This window comes from Suricata suricatta, chromosome 11 (genome assembly GCF_006229205.1).
Source record: "Suricata suricatta isolate VVHF042 chromosome 11, meerkat_22Aug2017_6uvM2_HiC, whole genome shotgun sequence".
NCBI classification, from domain to species: domain Eukaryota; kingdom Metazoa; phylum Chordata; class Mammalia; order Carnivora; family Herpestidae; genus Suricata; species Suricata suricatta.
Window position 1 is genome coordinate 49,821,768 of NC_043710.1, and position 23,457 is coordinate 49,845,224.

General features: G+C 37.3%; 2 protein-coding genes across 2 annotated transcripts; both read left to right on the forward strand.

Moving 5' to 3' along the window:
- Window positions 1-3,066: 3,066 nt before the first annotated feature.
- Window positions 3,067-4,011, forward strand: LOC115272034 (olfactory receptor 2AG1-like). Its single transcript, XM_029915035.1, has one exon. The coding sequence runs from the start codon at window positions 3,067-3,069 to the stop codon at window positions 4,009-4,011; it is 945 nt and encodes a 314-aa protein (XP_029770895.1).
- Window positions 4,012-17,130: 13,119 nt separating this feature from the next.
- Window positions 17,131-18,054, forward strand: LOC115271989 (olfactory receptor 2D3-like). The gene has a single exon (XM_029914986.1). It carries the CDS (start codon window positions 17,131-17,133, stop codon window positions 18,052-18,054), a length of 924 nt encoding a protein of 307 aa, XP_029770846.1.
- The last annotated feature ends 5,403 nt before the right edge of the window (window positions 18,055-23,457 follow it).

Below are 23,457 nucleotides of genomic sequence, written 5' to 3' on the forward strand. Positions count from 1 at the left end.
TCTTTCTGCCATTTTCAATTAATTTTTGTGTACGGTGTAAGAAAGTGGTCCAGTTTCATTCTTTTGCATTTTGTTATCCAGTTCTCCCAGCATCATTTGCTAAATAGATTGTCTTTTTTCCTTTGGATATTCTTTCCTGCTTTGTCAAAGATTAGTTGTCATACATTTGTGGGTCCAATTCTGGGTTCTCTATTTTATTCCACTGGTCTGTGTGTTTGTTCATGTGTCAACACCATACTGTCTTGATGATTACAGCTTTGTTGCAGAGGCTAACTTCTGGGATTGTGATGCCTCCCCTTTTGGTTTTCTTCTTCAACATCACTTCTGCTATTCAGGATCTTTTGTGGTTCCATACAAATTTTAGGATTCTTTGTTCTAGCTCTGAGAAGAATGTCAAAGTAATTCTGATTGGGGTTGCATTGAATGTGTAGATTTCTTTGGGTAACATTTACATTTTGACAGTATTTTTTCTTCCAACCCATGAGCTTGAATGTTTTTCCATTTCTTGGTGTCTTCTTCAATTTCTTTCATAAGTCTTCTATAGTTTTCGGCCTACAGATCTTTTATATCTTTGGTTAGGTTTATTCCTAGGTATTTTATGGTTCTTGATGCAATTGTAAATGGGGTTGATTTCTTGATTTCTCTTTCTGTTGCTTCATTATTGGTATATAGAAATGCAACTGATTTCTGAACATTGATTTTATATCCTGCATCTTTGCTGAATTCATGATCAGTTATAGTAGCTTTTTGGTGGAGTCTTTCAGGTTTTTCATGTAGAGGATCATGTCATCTGTGAAAAGAGAAAGTTTGACTTATTCTTGGCCAATTTAGATGCCTTTTATTTCCTTTTGTTTTCTGATTGATGAGGCTATGACTTCCAACACTATGTTAAACAACAGTGGTGATAGTGGACATCCCTGTTGTGTTTCTGACCACAGCGGGAAAGCTCTCAGTTTTTCCCCATGGAGGATGATATCAGCTGTGGGCTTTTCATATATGGCTTTTATGATGTTAAGATATGTTTCTTACATCTCAACATTCTTGAGGGTTTTTATTAAGAAAGGGTGATGTATTTTGTCAATAGTTTTCCTGCATCTATTGACAGGATCACATGGTTCTTATCCTTTCTTCTATTAATGTGATGTATCACATTGATTGATTTGCAAATATTGAACCAGAGAGATATTTTCTCTTAAATATTTTTTAACATATATACATTTTTGAGAGACAGAGTGTGAGGGACAAAGAGAGGGGGGGACACAGAATCTGAAGCAGGCTCTAGGCCCTGAGCTGTCAACACAGAGCCTGACATGGGGCTCAAACTCACAGACTGTGAGATCCTGACCTGAGCTGAAGCCGAATGCTTAGCCACTGAGTCACCCAGGCGCCCCAAGAGGTATTTTCTTAATTATCAATCTACATGAGAACCACTATCTCTTCTGTTTCATTATGATAATTTTCACAATTTGTGATTACACCTGTTATTTTTTTTGAGAGAGGGAGCAAGTGAATGAGGGGCAGAGAGAGAGAGAGAGAGAGAGAGAATCCTACAAGGGGCAGAGACAGAAAGAGAGAGGGAGAGAGAGAGAAGCGGGGATCACCCGAAGCAGGGCACAAGCTCACCTGATGTGACACTTGAACTCACAAACCATGAGATCATGACCTGACTCAAAGTCAGACGTTTAACTGACTGAGCCACTAGGCACTCCTATACCTATTTTTAGATGCTGTTCACAAGAATGTAACTGAAGATAAGTGTGCTCCTCAAGATAAGTGTTCACTTATCTTGATAAGCGGTGGGTAATATATAGACTTGTTGAATCCTATATTATACATCTGAAACCAAGTTAATATTGTATGTTAACTATATTGGAATTAGAAGTTTTAAAAAATGAAGCCTGTGCCTGTGTGGCACAGTTGGTTAAACGTCAGACTCATGATCTTGGGTCAGGTCATGATCTCATGGTTCGTGAGTTCAAGCCCCCAATCAGGCTCTGTACTGATGATGCAGAGCCTGCTTAGGATTGTCTCTCCTTCTCTCTGCCCCTTCCCTGCTTGTGCACGCACTCTCTCTCTCAAAATAAATATATAAACTTAAAAACAAAGTAAAAATCAGTATTGGTGAAAAGAATGTAACTGAATGTGGTCAGGTATTCTATATGTTATGTACTCCACTCTATGCTTGGGAGCTATCACAATGCCTGGCACACAAAAGGCATGGGAGGGGTTGCTTCTTTCTCTCTCCCAAAATTTGCTTCTATGACAAGAGAACAGTAATGTAAGATACTTAGTCTCTTCTCCTCATTTCTTCTCAAGGAAGGGAGGAACATAATCCAATTACAGAATGAACTGGGATAAATTTCTCTCTTTTTTTTGGAAAATATAATGGATAGTACTTGGCCTATCCTGTTCTCCTTTTCCACTATTCCTTTCTTATAGGAAAATTGACTTGTTCCTATATAGCCTGTGGTTGCAAAGGTAATTATTAATTCAAAGGTATTTGGGGGTTGGTATTAGAAAGCCCATTGCTGATAGACATATCAGCTTCATTCTAAAGTTTTTGTTTTATGAAAAATAAAGGTGATGCTTTGGCCTGCACAAATATCTTCTTTCTCACTTGGTTCAAAACCTGGATGGGAGAGAGGGGGATATATATTATCTCTTCTCAAAGACCCTTCATCTCCAGAAAAGGAGGCTGGATAGTATGTGCCCAGACTTTCCCTTTAACCTTTTCCATTAAATTGCTCCACATTTTTCAGAAAAAGTAAATGGCAGAATAGAAGTATAAGGCAGAGACAAGCCCAGAATTATTGCTCCATGGGACTCCCCTAATATTGAAGGAAACAACAGAAGTAGGGAAGAAATGTGCTCTTTTACAGTATGTTATCAGTACATATTTGGTGAGTTAACTCATTAATGAAAAAGTATAATATGATATGGTAAATTGAACAACCAATCCTGCTTATCAAGTCTATAATATTATAAAGCCAGGGAGTCTCCAGATATCACATCAGAACTACTTTACTTAGATCTTGTGTAATTTCAGATAAATAAAGAAATCACAGAATGGAGCTCTGGAACTCCACCTTGGGAAATGGCTTCATATTGGTGGAAATTCTGAATGACAGTGGGGTTCCCAAACTACTTTTTGCAACAATCGCTGTCCTGTACATGTTGGCCCTGACCAGCAATGGCCTGCTGCTCTTGGTCATTACAATGGATTCCCAGCTCCACGTGCCCATGTACCTTCTACTTAGCCAGCTCTCTCTCATGGACTTGATGTCTGCATCTGTAGTTACCCCCAAAATGCTTGTGGATTATCTGTGGGGGGAGAATACCATCTCCTTTGAAGGCTGCACCTTTCAGATGTTAGTAGTTCTCACTTCAGGAGGTGCAGAGGACTTACTACTGGTGTTCATGGCCTATGACAGGTATGTGGCTATTTGTCATCCTCTAAACTACATGGTACTCATGAGGCCAAGGATATGCTGGCTCATGATAGCCACATCTTGGATCCTAGCATTCTTGAATGCTGTGATACTCACCTCATATACTATGCACTTGCCTTTCTGCATGTCCCGGGAAATCAGGCACCTGCTCTGTGAGATCCCATCCTTGCTGAAATTGGCCTGTGCAGATACCTCCATATATGAGCTTATGGTATATGTGATAGGTGTGATCTTTCTCATGCCTACCTTTGCTGCTATCCTTGCCTCTTATACATTTGTCCTAATTGCTGTCCTTCACATGTCCTCAGGTAAGGGAAAGGAGAAAGCCCTCATCACATGCTCTTCTCACCTGACTGTGGTAGGAATGTACTATGGATCTGCCATGTTTATGTACATCCAACCCAATTACTACCATAGTCCCCAACAGGACAACATCCTCTCTGTATTTTATACTATCATTACTCCAACACTGAACCCCCTTATCTACAGTCTGAGAAACAAGGAGGTAATGGAAGCCTTCAGGAGAGTACTGGGGAGATTCACTTCTGCCCAGAGGTGGTAGATGCCAATGTCATGTTACAAAGCCCTATAGTTTCTAAATGGAACTCCATATCTGCTCGTGGTCTTATGCTTGCATCTTCCATATTTTGAAAATTCTGAAAACCTGCCACACTGGAGATTAAGTCCTCATTTGGCCTTAGAGACATGAGCCTGTCTCCATTAGCCCTGTGTTTCAATAGCTATGGATGTTTTCATTTCTCTGATCAATAACCCAGGAACTGGTTGAAATTCCCTTTCTATTCTAACAGAGATTATCTTATTTTTCACTTCATGTTTTTCTTCCCCTCCCCTACAACAATTCTGTACCCAACCACACAGGAAGTTGGCCAGAATGTTTTCTTGATAGTTTCATTTAAAAGAGGAAATAAAAACTAAAGAGGAAAGTGAAGATACTGAATGAAGATATAAATGTTAGACTTTACTACTTGTTGATGAGAAAATTTGTCAATTCCTAATTCTTCACTACTGTGAATCTGTAGTGATAAGATATTAAATGTTTTACTGTGGAGACATCTTTCCAGATCTATTTCAGAGTTTCAGAATCTGAAAAAAAAATTCCTATCAGATACCTATGTTTTGGGTTGAAGCATCAGCTCCTTAAGCTGCCCATATTACATTAGGACAGCCACGTGGTTTTCATGTCACATTATTTATAAATAAACTTCATTACAAAATACCGATGCCTTGGAGCTAGTATGTGAAAGCAGCAAACACACATGGTAGTGAGAACTGCAATGCAAATGTTCTCTGCTAGGAACATCCTCTATAAAAGTCTCAGCCCCAATTAATACTTAATGTGAACAAATGGTTGAAATCTACAACTGAAACAGAAGTGGTATTTCCAATATTTTTCCGATATCTGCATCATTGCCATTTCTACTTTGGTTAGTGACTAGGTCTTTCTTTTATGACTCCTTTCTGCTCCAGTCCTTTGAAAATTGTTTAAATTCCCAATTTAAAATGGGATTCCTTTTATTTTTTTTAAACAATAGAATCAGAATTTGAACTAAATTCTAGCTGAGACCCTCTCTTTTTTTCTCAATGCATGAAAAGAATTTAAATGTCTATCTCTCCCAATAAGTTTAAAGTCTTTACCTGCAGGACCTGTGACTGAAATGTTTCTATCATGAAAAATACCTAGTCTAAGCTGGTGCTTATGTTTCCTTATGTTTCCAAAAGCAAACACCTTCCAGTTGCCTGGCACTAAGATGTGTTTCACAAACTCAAGAAATGTTCCTGTCTGGTACTATTGATCTATAAGGTCCAAATTTAGTGAAGCTGTTAAAATAAAACCATTCCAAAAGATAAACTAAAAATTAAAATTAAAAAAAAAATATAGGACTCCTCTTTATTCCAAGTCCCTTGCCCAAAAACCAACCAAATCAGTTACTCTGTAATGCTTGAAGCTGACTCATAATGAAAAAGATCAAAAGGTAACCTTCCACACACTCACAAACAGAATTAATATCTCCTTTGTATAGGAATTAAAAAAACAAACAAAAAAGTCAGAACAGATACTGAAATTAATGTGCATGAAGGAAAGAGATATCATAAACTCACTCAAGACAAAATCTTAGGAATCATTCATAGTTCTTTTTTCTCATAACTAATATATAATCTATCAGCAACTCCTGCATTGTATTTTTTCCCCCGAATACATCCCAGATTATATCAGTTCTCTACACACAAAAATATTCCACTCTGGTCCAAATTGCCATCATTTCTGCCCTGAGCATTTACTACAGTAACTTACTTACTAGAGCAGCCTAACACTGTTCTCCACAGGAGCTATATGATATGCTCATTCAACATTTTTAATGCATATATATAATTATTATGTATTGAACATCTAGCATTACCAATACCATTGAGGCTTTCTATTATTCTCCAATCTCATCTCCTTGCCTCACACCAAATATCCCCACTCCTGATGGTAACAACATACTACTCAATTGTTTTATCTTACCTTACACACATCACAAACTGGATACATAGCTAGATTTGTTTATTTAATCTTTTTTTCAGCTTTTATGAATTGCTTTTAATTTTTGATCAAAAAATCAACCTATAAAACAATGTCTAACCAAAGAAGTCTGGTGATATCTCTGTCTGTCCAATCTATTCTCCATAGTTACCTATAGGTAACTACATATTATACTGTTTATATTTTAACTATCCACTCAAACTTATTGAGATTGTGTTCATAAAAGTATTTGCAATGCTTTGGGTACATTTAAAAGAAGATATAATTTTTATTATGATGGTTTGCAGTTTGATGTGTACTTATATTATCTACTTTATTGGTTATATTTTAGGTCCTTTTATTCTTGCTATTTTTGTCCTTTTGGTCTGTCTTGAATTAGAAAAGGTGTATTAAAATGTTCTCTATTCATGTATATACTTCAGTGCATCCTCTGTAGAGTCTGCTTTGTTAACATTATTTTGGATGTATAAATATTAATGACTATTACTTTTTGCCTTTAGAATTTATAAAGTTATTAACAAGACAAATGTTATCCCCTTTCCACATATAAAATGACTAGTTCCCAGAAATGTTTGGTGGCTTATCCATATTCACACAGCTATTAATTCTCTCCTAATCTATATTCACACAACCATTACATGTTCTCTCTAATCAAAGGTGGCTTCTCCTTTGTGTCTGCTGAAAAAAAGAATTGTATTCAGTGCTAACTGAGAATATAGTCACTCCTGCACTGACTTTCTGCTGTCTTGAACAGAGAAATGATCAGTGAATACTTTGTTCAATTACTCTGTCAGATTGTTGTAAGAATTTCTTATTGCTGGTTGTACAAAAGTAAAAGTAAGGTCACTGAAATAATTATGAACAGAAAAAGTACATAACATTGTAATAAAACTGTGCTCATATTGTTGAAGATTTATAACTAATAGGAGAAACATATCAAAAGAAGAAATAAATGTATCAGTAAGTAAACAAGCCAGATATATGTGTCTGTGAGTGTATGTATATATCCCAAGATTTACACAGTAAGAACTTTTACACCAAGCTGAGACGTAAATAGTTTGTATGAGAAATAAATAAATCCTGACTGAAAGTCCCTATACCTTGGTTGTTCTAAAAATTGGCAGCAGAAGACTTTCCTTCACTGCTTTGCCCTAGGGATAAGATTTTCCAAAAGATAGTTTTCTTTTTTTATAATATTTTTTAAGTTTATTTATTTTGAGAGAGAAAGAAAACACAAGTGGGGGAGGAGCAGAGAGGGAGGGGGAGAGAGAGAGAGAGAGAGAGAGAGAGAGAGAGAGAGAGAATCCCAAGCAGACTCCCCACTGTCAGCACAGAGTCTGATTCGGGGCTCAAACTCACGAACATGAGATCATGACCTGAGCCAAAGTCAGATACTTCACCAGCTGAGCCACCTAGGTACCTCCTAGTAGATAATTTTCTATTCCAAGAATCATACAATTGCAATCCCACTCCCACCTTGGAGTGACTCTCATAAAGACTCCAGATGAGGAGAGAGAGGAAGAAAAGAAGTAACAAATTCTGAAGGACCTATTCTAAGGGGGGTGGTGCAAGCGCAGGTTGAAAAAGTACCATTAGCTTTCATACCTACTCCTCCTTACTGGGACTCTGCAATTGAAGGCATGAATGAATTCATAATGATCCAAAATGCAGACTTAAAATGTACCTTTCATTCATTTTTTCACCAAGGCCTTATCTTTTTATGGGGTGGATAGAAGGTGTGGAAATGTATAGCAGAATTCTGCTTGGTGAGCCCATCTGAGCAGCAGCCTTGAATTCTTACTATACTGTGTCATAGTAGGTAACTTTACAGTATACCCTCATTTCACCGTAGTGATTTCTCTCTGGCACAGCAAATATAGAAAAAGTAATGGAGATCTTACATCCACCACTATTACTTTATTGCAACTAGACTACTTGAAATTAATAATCCTTATGTCAAGAAGGAAAAATTGTCATTTTCCTACATGGTAACTATCACCTCAACTGATACATCTTTTGATGACTCACTGATGCCAGAGGGCTAACCCTCCACAGCTACTAATATGGACACTTACACAGGCCCTCCACCACTTTTCAACCAACTTTACTCTGGATTCATCAGACTTTGAGCTCAGATCACACGTGTTTTTCATCCATTACTACAATCCATCTATATAAAGTCTCAGGTTTTTTTTCTTTTTTAGTGGTTTAAAACAACACATTTACTATTTCACAATTTCTGTGGGTTGAGCATCTTCTCACAAAAACAGAAAAGAGCACAAACTCATATGTAAAGACAAATTTTCCTAATAAGTTCAGTAAATATAAATTATAAATGTTGCAGTTAAATGTTAGAGTACAAATGAATAATAAAGAAGGTAACACTTTCAATTTGTTGTTTATAATTAACCAACTTAAAAAGCCTGAAGTTAAAAAAAAAAAAATGAATACAACATAACAGTAAAGGATTGGATTATATATACATGCATTGATATGAACTAATATTAAAAATATTGTCTTGAGTAAAAATAATCATTTATAAATACGTATAGGATCATTACAGTTTATAAACTCTAAAAAGTTTGAAAAGTAAGCCATATATTATTCAGAGATATTCAGAATCAATAAAAGGAATCAGTAAATGAATAAAGACAGGCTACTGCCTCAAAACTAGACTTTCACTAAATAATTTTTAAATTGATCAATTGAAGAAATACAGTGTTAAATCATAGAAGACAAGAGTGTAAAAATATGTTCAAAAAAAATAAGAAACTGTCACAGTTTTTACTGAGCAAGGGAGTGCAACTCCATCTGGTAAACACAAGCCATTGTAAAGGTATCTGTCTCTATAGAGGATAGTAAAACACTGTAGGCTCTTGTTCTGATTATAAGTCTACAAAGCAAAATTCTTTTTTGTTGTTCTTTATTTTGAGAGATAGCACGTGCAAATGTGTGAGCAGGAAAGGGGCAGAAAGAGAGGGAGAGAAGAATCCCAATCAGACTCCATGCTGTCAACACAGTGCTTAATACCGGGAGTCGGGCTTGATCCCAAGAACCAGGAGATCATGACCTAAGCTGGAATCAAGAGTCAGAGGCTCAACTGATTGAGCCACCCAGATGCCCCAACAAAATTCTAAACTACATTAAAAAAGAGGTGGCTACTTGAACTAGTAATGACATGTTATTTGGTTGTTTTTGGTTATTTGTATGATAAAACTCAGTTATTTGAATAGTTATCCATGGGGTTTGAGTCATGGGGTTTTCCAAATATAAACCATAACACTATAGATACATAACTGTAGGCCTTTTCAAGGGCCCAGCTTAATCATTTTGCAATGACTCCAAGAAAAAAAAATACAAATGAAATTTTAGAAAGGTTCAAAATTAATCAAAATCATTTTTTTAAGTTCCTAAATCATCAAATGAATATAGAGTCAGATAACTAATTTAATTTGGTTGGCTTCTGTGGTTAATAAATTGGGTAATTTCAAGGGACAAACCAAAAAACAGATGCAAACCACAAAGAACTGATGGTTATCAGAGGGGAGATGACTGGGGAGATAGGTCAAATAGGTGAAGGGGATTAAGAGTACACTTCTCATGAGCACTGAGTAATGTAAAGAATTGTTGGATCACTATATTGTACACCTGAAGCCAATATAACATTGTATGTTTACTGGAATTAAAATAAAAATACATAAATAACAGAAATTGGGTAATTTCTCCAAATAATCAACACAGTTTAACTAGCAAGATAGGTAAATATTCATCTTACTTTGTAACAAAATATAAATGTCTCTCCATCCATAGAAATGTAAATTAAAAAACAAAGCAGAACTTAACAGACTTGACCCTATCAAATCCAAGGTCCCATTTCTCAAATATTCTTAACACAGAAGACCACAAAAACATTTAATAAGGCATAGCAATACTATAGTCATGAACCACTGAAGTCAGGACCACTGAACTAAGACAGTCTAAAGATATAAAGAGAAAAGGATGGTTTTCAGAGTTATTTACAAATTAGAAATGATAGAATATGGTGCTTGATTTATTACAGCTGAAGGAGAGAATGTAGTGGCATAATGATTCGTTTATTTATGATATATATGAATTATGAGCAGACAACTAGCAATGTCTAGATGCTACTCACTATCCTGAAGGAGAGAGAGTGAGCAGTCCCCTTCTTTGAGTTCCGCACCAGTAATACATGAGAAGATATGACTGAAGGGTTCTTACCCTTAGGTTTCTTTATATGTCACACATACTTTTCTTGTATCTCCAGTGGATTTCACAATCATGTGTCAAACAAAAGTGTGTTTTTACTCTTGAGGGATAAGAAGAGTGGATCTGGTAAGCTCTGCTTTTACATTTATAAGGCCACAGTCACATTAGCTATCATTGCTCTTTTATGTAGTCTGGGACCATCAGGTGGACAGTGTTGGGGAGGGTAGAATATTTTCATATCTCTCATTGTATTTCCTTCTCTGCATATGCAAAAGAAAACTATTTTGCTCCCATTTTTTAATGATTCTCAGCATATTTTCTAGCTCCTGTACAAGAAAAGAAACATGGTATTATAAGGAGTAATACAGGACATTCATTTGGGCATGCATTTATTGGTTACCAGGGTCCATGTGTCCTAATAGGGCCAAGTTTAAACTCCATATCCTTTCTTGTACTACTTAACATGAATGGGAAGGTAAAAAAAACATTGATCCTTCTGGGAAGGTTGGCTATTTCTTCTCTTCTTTTCCTATGTCCATGTGGCAAGTATACAGGTCCTGGCCCAAAAGGGTGGATTATTCATTCTAGTTCATATGGTTGTTGGGTGGTAGACTCAAGGAAGGGCTCACTAGATACTCAGACAGTTCTGTATTTTATGCAGATATGCTTTCACATGTTTGTCCCAAGCTATGAGATAACCCAGACTGCTGGGAGCCGCACCGGCCTTGATGGTTGACACGGTCACAGTAAAGGAAGGACATGGCAGACATGCATGGCTCCTGCCATGAGAGGTGGAAACTGGCATCTCCTTCTGCTACTACTGCTCATGTGAAATTAAGCCTGTTGCTATTGATTAGGCCTCACAATGATCTAAGTCATACCTATATTCCCCACACAGATACCTCATGGGAAGAAGCATATTCCCACCTCTATAAAGAGGAATTTAAACAAAGCACAGCAGATGTTTTGTCGAAAGGCTCTTCTAATGAGCCTCACAAATTTAAGGCATAGAAAATGAAGGGGGTTAAAGAACACAAGATTTACTATTAACTCTGGCCCAGAGAAAAAGAGCCTAATTTAGGAATAAGAAACAAACAAGAGCCAGGCATAAGTTACTGTGCATACCTATGCTAATTGGGTGCCCATTAGGAAAATGGGAAAGAGTAGTTACAACTTAAACTCATATGCAAAGGCCAGCTCATCTAGGGAGCCTATGGCACTTAGACCTTCAACATCAAAGAACAAGGTTGACAAAAGGTTTATTTACTAACCATCCCCAAACCATTCTTCCTCTTGTGAGCCAAACAGAATGCCTCCTAGCCTTGTTTATGCCTGAATCTTAACATTATTGTTATAAACAAATGTGTTTTCTATCTGCTTCTCACTGAAAACATCCTGCTATCTTCTTAGTTGTAAGATTTTCTACTGGTTCAAACAAATATGTATGTTATCTGCTTTTCACTGAGAATATCCTGTTATCCTATGATGTGTAAATTACCTCATTGTAATTAGAATAGTTCTGCATAAATGCCTCTGTAAAACCTATTTCTGCACCCTATCACTGAGAATTATTTGTAGTAAAAATTCCACTTTTTGATGTCATGTTAACACTTAAATCTATAAATAAAGACACAAAACCTGACAGGGCAGAGAGATGCCAGGCTGGTGACCAAGAAAGAAAGAAACACAGGGCTCTCTCGTCTCCTTTTTCTGCCGCCGCTGTCTCTCTTTCAGGGGACCCTGGACCAGCTGGAGCTGGACTCCGGCACAAGACAACCCACATTGGCCTTAACACTAACATATAAACCTTATGCTTGCCAAAGGGTATTAAATATTAGGAATGGCACAGCATGAGGTAAGAGAGATACCCTTAAGACTAGTCTTAATGTTAAAGATTAGAGTCTTAGTTTATTTCAACTGTGATTGACCTCAAACTAGTCCCTTAATCTATATGACTTTCAATATCTTTTTCTATAGTACGAGAACAATAATAATAGCTAATCATGCTAATTCTCCCACATATCCTTTATCAGGACAAATGTCACAAGTCTGTACAGTCTTCTAAACTAAATCTCAAATCTTGATTTTTTTTCTCATCCATCCCATTCATAAGACAAGTTACCAGAGCCTATAAATTCTATAGGAAGATCCAGCAATGACTAAAGAGTTAAATAATTAAAGATTAATAACATTTGAATCCCATTAAATGGAAAATATAACAATATATAATTTTCTTATGACATTCTGACAGTGAATTGAAAACATTCATGCCAAACTGATTTGAATAAAGAAAAAGCAACCGGGAAGTAGTAGAGAGAACTTGAAAGGGTAAATTAGTCCCATTTCTCTGGAGAGCCCTAAGCATGTATAAAATCATCATGAGATTCTTCAAACTAGAATAAATAACAATTTGATTGAAAAGCCAAGGATAAAAAAAATTGTCAAAAGAAGAAAAAATATTTTTTAATTTTTTAATATTTATTCTTGAGAGACAGAGAGACAGAGCATGAGTGGGGGAAGGGCAGAGTAAGAGAGGGACACAGAATCTGAAGCAAACTCCAGGCTCTAAGCTGTCAGATGAGCCCCAATGTGGGGCTCAAACTCATTAGCCATGAGATCATGACCTGAGCTGAAGTCGAACCCCAACCAACTGAGCCACCCAGGCACCCCAAGAAAAGAAAATTTTTACAGAATATCTATAACAGAAAGAGTGGAATTTGGGTTAAATAAAGAAAAAAAAGGGAAATATGGAAATATTTGACTAATAAAATGTATTAATACTGTTGAGCAATAAATAAATAAACATGTTAGGGCTGCCACTAAAGAAGTATATGGGGAAAATTTAGCAACACATATACGAAGGTTTACAACATTGTTCATATAAAAGGAAATACACATTGACAAGAAAACACAATATTGAGTAATTCTAACCTAGAATCCCTCAGAAAAATAAGGATCTGTCCTTGTGTAATGCCCAAGTTTTCAATATCATTCCCCAAACCAGAAACCGCCAGGGAGACCGAGTCACACATATAAAAGCAAAGGGCATTTATTATTACAGCTTAGGCTCGCCGGGCCTAAGTTCGGGCTCACAGACTTTACCAGCGCAGTGGATCCGTACTGAGAGCCCCGAACAAGAGCTGAGTAGGGTTTTTATGGGGTTTGGGGAGGGGGAGTTACAAAAAATTGTGACATAGGTACAGTGATCCAATCATTATTATGCAATATTATTGACAGCAGATTTAATCATTCACATTGTCTGGAGTATTCATTACTTTTGGTGGGACCCAATTACAACATTTCGAGTACCTTTAAAATCAACCAATTACAGGGTGAGCCTAGGGTATTGTTTGGTGACTATCAGGTTAACTTTAACATTAGGTAACAGGATCCTATCTAAAGTTCCCATCTGTAGGCCTCACCCTTAGGAATATGGAGAGTGGTAGCTGGCCTTCCCGGATTGGGTGTTGTGAAGGTGGTCTCTCCTGCTCTAGGCAATGTGTAACTAACTGCCTGTTAGTTTCTGGGAACTGAAACCTAGGCCTTCTAGATCAGAGGGGAAACTTAAAGCCTGTCATGGCGTCTGTTTGGTTTAGACTCGTGTTCTTACACTTGTATTTGGTATATTGGCTCAAACACTTGGTTTTTAGAGATTTTCATAAACTATTGTTTTTTAGGATTTGCTTTTTTTTTTTTTTTAGCTTTTAGGACCAGCTAATATTGGAACAGTGGCTACTATATCCCAAATGAGTAATAATTTTAAACTCTTTTTAATGGAAAAATACTGAGAGAGCATGTAAATTTACACTTTTCTGAGGGTTTAAAGTAAAAAATGCACAGATGTGCCTGCATGAACCTTACACTCTAGATTCTGCTCCCAAGAAGAAAACAGGCATGGTAGAAATGGATTTTTAGGTTATCTGAGGCCCAGAACATATGACTTTTTTTCTCTTACAGAAAGATTGGAAATTAAAAGAGATTCACAGTATTCAACATGATTGCCAAAAAATAAAAAAATAAAAAGTCCCAAGGTATTTCATTGTGTGCGGGGATAATAGAGTGAGCTGTGCCTGAGGAGAACCCTAGGGACTGTCCCATGTGCATCACTTCACAGGGCCTCATCCTTCAAGAATCCTTTCAGAATAACATTCATTTTAGTGTTGGTGCTCAAAAGTAAGTGTTTAACTCAACCAAGAATACAGCCAAATTTGGAATGGAATCCACTGAAAAGTCTACCTCATAGCCAGCTATTAGGAGAGAGGGCTGAGAAATCACTAGGATCCAATACCCAAATCTGGATCTATAACTTGGGTCTCTGGATCTCATTCTTTTGTATTCCTATGTGAGGTACCCGCCCATGTAGTTCCCCTTCTCCAGAACAAACTCATCCCATGGCTCCAGGTAAGAGGAAAGAAGATGCTAAAGGAATAAAGTCTCCTCAGAACCAGAAATCTTGTGTCTATCCTGGGAGAAGGGTCATATTCTTATTTTTATAACCCAGAGTCTATTTGTGAGTGGAGATTTTTCTTTTTCTCTCTTCTCTAAAATCCTTAGTATTAGAAATTTTGCTACTGGACTTTTTTTAGGGGATCAGTTTGTGTGCTGCAGGGCGCAAAGAACCAAAAGATCCACTGTCTCTCAAACTAGCTACCCCTTTTTGATTCCCAGACTCTTCTTGCACTCTGACCTTTTATCCCTGTTATTATAGATGCTCTTTTCCCCTTTTAGTTTTCCGACACTCTTTGGGAGATCCTGGAACCCAGGGAAGCATGTCAGAGCTTCTTGCAGTGTGCTGCACATTGTTTAGGAGGTAAGAAGGAGCCAGAGCTTAGTGAGTGCTAATGTTGGGTGGGTGGGCACCCCTTGTCCCAGTACCTCAGTACTCAGGTTGTTACCACTTTGGATATATCTTCTCAGGTGTTAAAAATTAGAAAGAGAACAGGATTGCATACTGAGGATCTATTCCAATAGAAGAACTACCACATGTGCATTCTCACCCATACCAGTAGTCCAGGTGATCATCCTTTGTGTTCATCTTTCTGATTGGTCACAGAATATCCCCATTCTAAGCTGGACCACATAACTGGACCAACATCAGCTGTGCCTTCAGAATCTCATACTATGCTTTAGATGGGATGATTAGCACTCAGGAGTTTTTGAGTGTATGTGTGTGTGACAGAGACTATGTATTGAGGAGGAGTTTGTTCATTCCTGGATGCATTCAGTTATTTATTCATCCATTGAGTCAGTGAATATTTCTTGAAAATTTACTGTATGCCAGGTGAGGTAGATGTATGGACTGAGATAAGATTTCTACCTTGAAGAAACTTATAGCCTGGTCAGAAGACAGAATTGTAAACAATCATGTATAAGTTAACAATAACCTTTTAAAAGCACACTATTATATAAGTATATCAAAACTTATCAGATTGTACACAAGAAATATTCACAGTTCATTGCATGTAAATTTACCATGATGAAGCAGTGAAAATTTGCACTTATCAAAAATTATTGGAAAATGAGTTTGGATACTAGGTTAGAGACTTTATCAGGGATCCTCCTGTGTATTCTCATTAGACTTATCTAAAGAAAAGATATTCCTCCTTAATTTTGGTAATTCCTCATATCATTCCCTGACTCTGCCTTCCTGGTCTCTTAATGCCAATGAACTCTATTGTAGGCTCAGGCTGGACCCATTTTGTATCCATCTGGATGAAAATTCATGAATAGAAATCTCACTGTCAACTCCTGTTCCTGAAATTAAGTCCTACTTGGCAGTTCATGAACAAGTGGTCCCCACACAACTGGTCTGACCATATTTTTCCTATACTGCCAGCTAGATGTACGGCCCTACAAGTGAAAAAGAAACAATTCCAGTTTGCAGACTCTAATGTCTATCTCAAGTTAACCCAGCTAGGTGGGCTGACTTTCTGTTCTGACATCTTCATTCTAAATACCAATTCTAAGACTAATACTTCAACCCTTCTCAAGGATAGATGTCTCCTACCCTGAATGCCAGCCATTTACCCATGCCTCCAGCTAACTTCCCTACCTCTTTACAATTTCCTTCTCCATTAGCTTATATTCAGCCATTTTATTCCTTGCTTGTTTCTGATGTACAGTAATGTATAGATTGAATAGTATTTCCTGCCTGGCTGTAAAGCGTTGGACCAGTACCTGATTTCCTACTAATGCACTTATCCCACGGATTGGATACTCTGAAACAAACTGCAGCATGAATGAGCTCAAATGATGTTACACCAGAAAAGACAATGCAACTGTGCAGACAGCTATTGTGGTGGCACGTGGTCTCCACAAAGGGCTGTTCCTGCCTCCATAAGGTGTGGTGCTACCAAGGTCTGGCCTTGTCTCCAACATCTTGGTTCTGTAATAATGAGGGTCCATCATGCCTTAATCTTCAACACTGCCATCAAGGGTTGATTCTCTGATCCAGTGAAGAATTTAGAAAAGGACTAAAATATGGATTATAACATGATCTAAATGGTTTTATTAAAATTCTCTTCCTACTTGGATGGATGATAAATGATCCCTTGGAAACACAAAGGAAAAAATAATTACTGGTTCTTCTCCTTGATGAAATGAAAGTCAAAATCTGCTGATTGAAAAGTAAACTAAAAGAAAAAAAAAACTGGGCTTTCTACTAAAGGCAGAACTCTTCATATTTTTTCAAATCCATATAATATGTAAGTATCCTTTTTCAAATAGCTCTGGTAAGAATTAAGGATGGAAATTTTGGAAAATCAAGTATCTTAAATGCTTCCAAGATATTTTTTCAATCAAATACATTTGTCCTTACAGTGAGATCTTCACTTTCAGGATTTGGTTTTCCATCACAGTCAACTTTTGATTGCTTTATTGATGCTGATGGGTAGACAGAAATAAACATCAATGGGCACAGAAAACCAAACCTATCTGACTGAATTTATCTTGCTGGGCCTTTCTTCTGATTGGCAGACTCAAATCCTGTTGTTTGTAGTGTTTCTCATCATCTACCTGCTAACTCTGCTTGGGAATTTTCTCATCATAGTGCTAATTCATATTGACTCTCGACTTCATACACCAATGTACTTCTTCCTTAAAAACCTGTCATTTACAGATCTCTGTTTCTCTACAACAATCATCCCCCAGATGCTATACCATTTGCTGGTAATGAGAAAGACCATTTCCTTTGCTGGGTGTTCAATTCAGATGATTTTTTTCCTAGTAGCTGGATGTACAGAAAGTTCCCTCCTAGCAGTGATGTCCTATGACCGCTATGTGGCCGTCTGCAAGCCCCTTCACTACTCCACCCTCATGACCCAGAGGGTGTGTGCACAGCTGATTATAGGGTCCTGGGCCAGCGGAGCAGTTGTGTCTTTAGTAGACACAACATTTACTTTATGTCTCTCATACCATGGAAAGAATATAATTAATCATTATTTTTGTGAACCTCCTGCTTTCTTGAAGTTGGCTTCAGAAGAAACCTACAAAGCTGAGATGGCCATCTTGGCAATGGGCGTGGTAATTCTCCTTGCTCCTGTCTCCCTCATCCTTTTCTCCTACTTGAATATTATCTCCACTGTGATTCGGATACAGTCAGGTGAGGGGAGGCTTAAGGTCTTTTCTACCTGTGGCTCTCATCTCATTGTTGTTGTCTTCTTCTATGGCTCAACTATATTTACCTACATGCGTCCAAATTCCAAGAAAGTAAATGAAGGGGATAAGGTGATTTCTGTGTTCTACTCAGTCATAACATCCATGATGAACCCATTCATTTACAGCCTGAGAAACAAGGATGTAAAGAAAGCATTTAAGAAAGTATTTGGGAGATAGAGCCTCTCAGAGGCAATGATTTTTATATTGATATAGAACTATGGGAATGAGGACATTCCAAAGTGGTTTCACATCTATAACAGCTTTCTCTCTGAAGTATCTCTAGGCTGACCCAGCACTAAGGGTCATACATGTATCCTTGTATATCTAGGATGTTTTCAAATTTGTCAACTGCATCTTGTTCATGCTTATTCTCTGTAGTTACACTTTGCTTGCTTCATAACAGCTTTTTTTCTGTTATAGTATGTATTATAATATAAATTATATGTACATAACAGGATCTTCACTTACATTGTATTACTGGTACACTAATACATTTTCACCCACACATAGCACTTTTCAGTTCTAAACTCCATGGCTGCTTGTCAGCCTCCTCCAATGCTAACATCATCTTCAGTCATCCACAAACCTTGGAATCCTACCCAGTGGGTAGGACCCGATGTCACTATGCTAGACTCTACAATTTCCTTTGAGAAAATACCAATGATTTTTTTTTTTACCTTAAAGCTCTGATATGGAAAATTGTTTTTTGTTTGGTTTTGTTTGAGGGTTTGTTTTGTTTTGTTTTGTCGTATAGTTCCCAAATATTGCTCTCATCAATTCAACTGCACATGAGGGAGCTACTGACCTAGGCAATAATTTGTGGGATCTCATATTCAGCAAACACCTTCCATATATCACACACTCCTTTGCTCCAAGGACAATTGCTGGTCTGAGGGAACTAGAATTAAAATACAACCTTCCTACATCAATATACCACACCATATATCACAATATACCACATATGACAACCAATATATCATAGCTGTTGCCTCTTTAGACATGTTCTTTTTATTTCTGAAGGTTTGACTGCTCCAGTACCCATTAAGTTCTCATTTGGGAAAGTGGAAAAGAAAGGCTGATATATGAGAAACAATTCCAAAAGATATAGCTTGTTCTGTGGGGTTAAATGGTCCTTAAGCACTTTTTTAATAGCTGCTTATAACCTCTTTGTAGCAGAAGCACCACTGGTGATACGTGTAGTTACTCACTGATGTTCAGCATGCACACTGCCTCTCCCTTGGAAGAAAATCTACCCTAAGCTGAAAGTCTAACTTCAGATATTAAGTGGAATTGACCCAACACTTCATTGGTATGTAGAAACACTACCAATTCCCATCCCTGATTGCAGGGCCTGTGGGTCACAAAAACATAGCTGGGGACTATCATAGTTCTGCCTATTTCTCCTCCATGATTTTCTACTTCTCCTGGTGAAGTCCCATGACACAAATGTATTCCATTATTTTGTACATTTGCCAGACTTACAAACATCCCCTGACTTGTCCCACCCTATCCTCCATGGAGCTTTTCTGGGGGTTCTTGTCATACAGAGAAGAGTGCTGCTAACCAGAGACAAACCCTCTTTTCACAGAGTGGGAAGAATATGGGAAAGTTTATCTTTTACCAGGAACAATTTCAACTTGGAGCTCTGCTCTTGCTTCATGACTATCAATGAACAAAGCCATTATGGGTGAAGTATGGCATGAGCCAGAGAAAATAAGAAGTCCCTAATGAAAATCAAGCTTGCCACATTGAGGTCTGGCTGCTCCAGCTTCATGTCCATGCATGGCTTGTCCGGAGAGTCCAGTGTTATTCATTCTGTGTCATGATGTCCTTGCTGAATTGAATGAACTGTGTGCAGAATGGTTCTGCATGGGAGAACAGATGTGTGCAATAATAGATTCACTAGGCATGTGTGAGGGATATCCTCAAATTATGTGTAACTAGCATGATCTTACACAAGGAACCCAAAATTTCTTGTGCTACAGATGCTTTGGGAAGCTATGTTATAAACAATAGCATTTACCGTTTTAAAACTGAAACATAGATTGTATACAATATTGTATTAATTCAGGTGTACAGCATAGTGATTTAATATTTATATATATTACATAATGCTCACCACAGTAAATGTAGGTATCATCTGGCACCTGACAAAGTTAATTATAATATTGTTAACTATATTCCCTATACTGTACTTTACATCTCATGATTTATTAATTTTAAAATTAAATGTATCTCTTAGGCCCTTTGATGTATTTCACACACCCCCTTACCGCCTTTCCATCTGGAAATCTCCAGTTTGTTCTCTGTATTTATGAGAGTGTTTATGTCTTATTTTGTTTATTTGTTTCTTTTTTGTTTGTTTCTTAAATTCCACGTATATGTGAAATCATACGGTATTTGTCTCTGACTTATTTTTCTTAGCATAATATTCTCTGGCCCCAGGATACATACATCACCTCTTCTTTATCCATTCTTCTATTGATGGACACGTAGGATGCTACTGTAAATAATGCTGCAGTCATCATAGGGGTGCATGTATCCTTTCAAATTCGCTTTTTCATTTTCTGAACTACCCAGAAGTGAAATTGAACACCATCTACTACTAGATATGATGTTGCCTCGTGGCCATTCAGAAGCTCACTTTACCACTTCCTCTTTACCTGTCCTTAAGTAAAAAAGAGGTTATATCACATAATTAGAACGACCATTGAAGAAGTGCCCATGGATCACTTTGAGTTACATAAAAACCACACAACTGACTTCATTATGGAACTGGTGGAGGCAACGGTAAGAAAACAAAGATACTAACACACACACACACACACACACACACACACACACACACTGATATATATTTTTAAATGAAAATATCAGCCTCTGACTGGCTAGCAGACTACCAAGGACTATACAGGAAGGGCTCGGCAAATAATACCTATTATTCTAATGTAAGAATCTAAAAAGCTACTGAAGTCACCATATTTAAGGTACAACCCTTGTCATCTAGAGCAAATAGTTTTTCAGTTTTTAAAATAAATTAAATATATTTCATTTATGTCACAGGTTTATGACTGTTACTTTTGTATTAAATCAACCCAATGGGCATTGATTTCAATAGCACGGTTTGAGTTCACTTATTCCATGAATATCTAACTCATTTATTAACTTAATATTTATTGAGAACTCGTCTATGTGCTGAACATATAAGAATAAATGAAGTTCAAAATTCCTATACTCATAGAACTTACATTTTACCAGTAGATGATAAAATAAGTAAAACACATATGTCTGAGGTAATAAGTTGTTATGAAGAAATAAAAGCAAGGAAGGGCTGGTTGCAATTTTCAGCAGGTGCTCAGGAAAGATCTTCTTGGGAGGATGACATTTCAATTAAAGGACATCTTACATCTTAGAGAAATTAATATCTGTGCTGTGGCCAGAATGTTAAGAAGAAAGAATCAAGACATTATTTGGGGGAAGAGGATCCAGGCAGAGAGAACAGAGGGTCTAAATAGTTTGGATGGGAATAGGTTTTTTTGAAATCAGAGCAGAGGAAAGTCAGAGAGAGAGATTGGAGGCTGATAAATGCCAGGGAGAGTGGCAAGGAATGAGATCACAGAAACAGGCAAGGACCAGATTGGAAGGGCTGTTTTATTAGTTTCCCAGGGCTGCCAAAACAATTTATCACAATGTTTAAAGTTTAAAACAAGAGAAAGTTATAGTTCTTGAGGTCAGAAGTCTGAAATCAAGGTATCTGTAGACTCTGTTCCCTCAGAAGCCTCTGCTTTTGGTGTTTACATGTTACTTGGTTTGTGGCAGCAAACCCTCTGTCTCTGTGTCTTCCCCTCTTCTTAAAAGGATATGTGTCACTGGGCGTAGGGTTCACCCCAATCCAGAAGGATTTCACCTTGAAATTTCCCTTAATTACATTGGTAAAGATCATTATTCCAAAGGTCACTTTATGAGGTTCCAAGTGGAGATATAATATTATACCGAAGGTATATTATTTTTAAGTGTCACAGCCTTGGAAGCCCTAAAAAGATGATTGATTTTATTTTAGGTTCCATAGAAAGCCACCAGATATACTACCTAAAATTTTTATTTATTTAAATTCAGGATAGTTAACATACGGTGTAGAATTGGTTTCAGGAGTAGAACCGTGTGATTCTTCACTTACATATGACACTCAGTGCTCATCCCAATAAATGCCCCCCATAATGCCCATCCCTCATTTAGCCCATCCCCTAACACACCTCCCCTCCAGCAACCTTCAATTTGTTCTCTGTATTTGAGAGTCTCTTTTGCTTTTCCTCCCTCTCTATTTGTATCTTATTTTTCTTCCCCTTCCCCCATGTTCATATTAAACCATTAAAGGGTCAATCTAAGTGTTGTTTGGAGTGTGGATTATAAGTGGACAACCATGGCAATAAGAAAAGCAATAAGACTGAGTTCTATTGCAGTAGCCTGGGGTAGAGATGCTGGTTCTAACTACGGTTATAGCAACAAGAGCCAGAGGAGATAAGAAATGTGGTTAGATAAGATGTACAAGATGAAAAAAAAGAGTAATGAAATACCCCTAGTCTTTGGCCTGAGCAATGCTGTGGATGGTGAGGAAGACTCCAAAAGGGAGGAATCTGATGAGGAAATCAAGAATTCTCTTTTGGACTTGTTGATATGGCCCTTTTTATATGCTGACTTTGTTCTCACACCATTCTTTTGTATTTGAATAGCTACAATAAAGCCTTAAATAGTCAAGACATCTTAAACTGCATCACAAACTGCTTAGGATTGTGTTCTTCCCACTTCATTAGCATAAGACTTAAAGCATTTTGGGTACAATTGCTGACAAGAGTTCTGAAAAATCCTGGTAGTAGTTAGTTTGATGAGCATCATCCAGATGTTACAAAATATATTTCTGTAAACAATCTTTTATGTTACCATCATTATTAAAACCTCTATTTTTGGAATGCTAACAAAATTTAGAGACATCAGTGGTCCTTAGATTGGTTTGAGAAACACTACAGTAGCATCTGATTATCAGAGGAGACTCAGGTATTTCAGTCTGTGAGTTCAAACAAAAATGCCCCAGGGTATCCCATATCTTAGAAAGGTTTTAAAAAGTTAATAGCACAAATTGCTCTAGGGAATGCCCTGTTTACAACAGCTTTCAGGACCTCAGGCTTCAAGACCTCTTCCAGGTTGTTTCTTTGGTGAATTGAGGTTATTTAATAAAATAGTATTTCTTGGCTTGGGGCAGAATAGGACGCCTAGCCCAGTGATGTCCTAACCTTGAGGATAGTCAGTAAATGGAGGTGGAAATGCTTATTAGGATGTGGATTAGCAGACTGCGGAAACCACAGTTTCCTTCATTCATGAACTTGTCTCTTCATCCCTGACCCAGTGTCCTGTTTGTTTCCACCAGTACTCCAGGTGAGAGGGTAAGGTGATTAGAGGGAATTAATCCTGTGAGAGAGTTTGGAATCTTCATTCTGTTTATGGGATGGGCTCTGCCTTTCACTTCCCTCTCTCTTTTTCATCTGCTCTACAGAAAATACATACTCTTATTTTTTTTTTTTTTTT

What these genes read in the sequence shown, in the direction of transcription:
- LOC115272034 (XM_029915035.1), top strand. Translation starts at nt 3,067, where the DNA reads ATGGAGCTCTGGAACTCCACCTTGGGAAATGGCTTCATATTGGTGGAA.
- LOC115271989 (XM_029914986.1), top strand. Translation starts at nt 17,131, where the DNA reads ATGGGCACAGAAAACCAAACCTATCTGACTGAATTTATCTTGCTGGGC.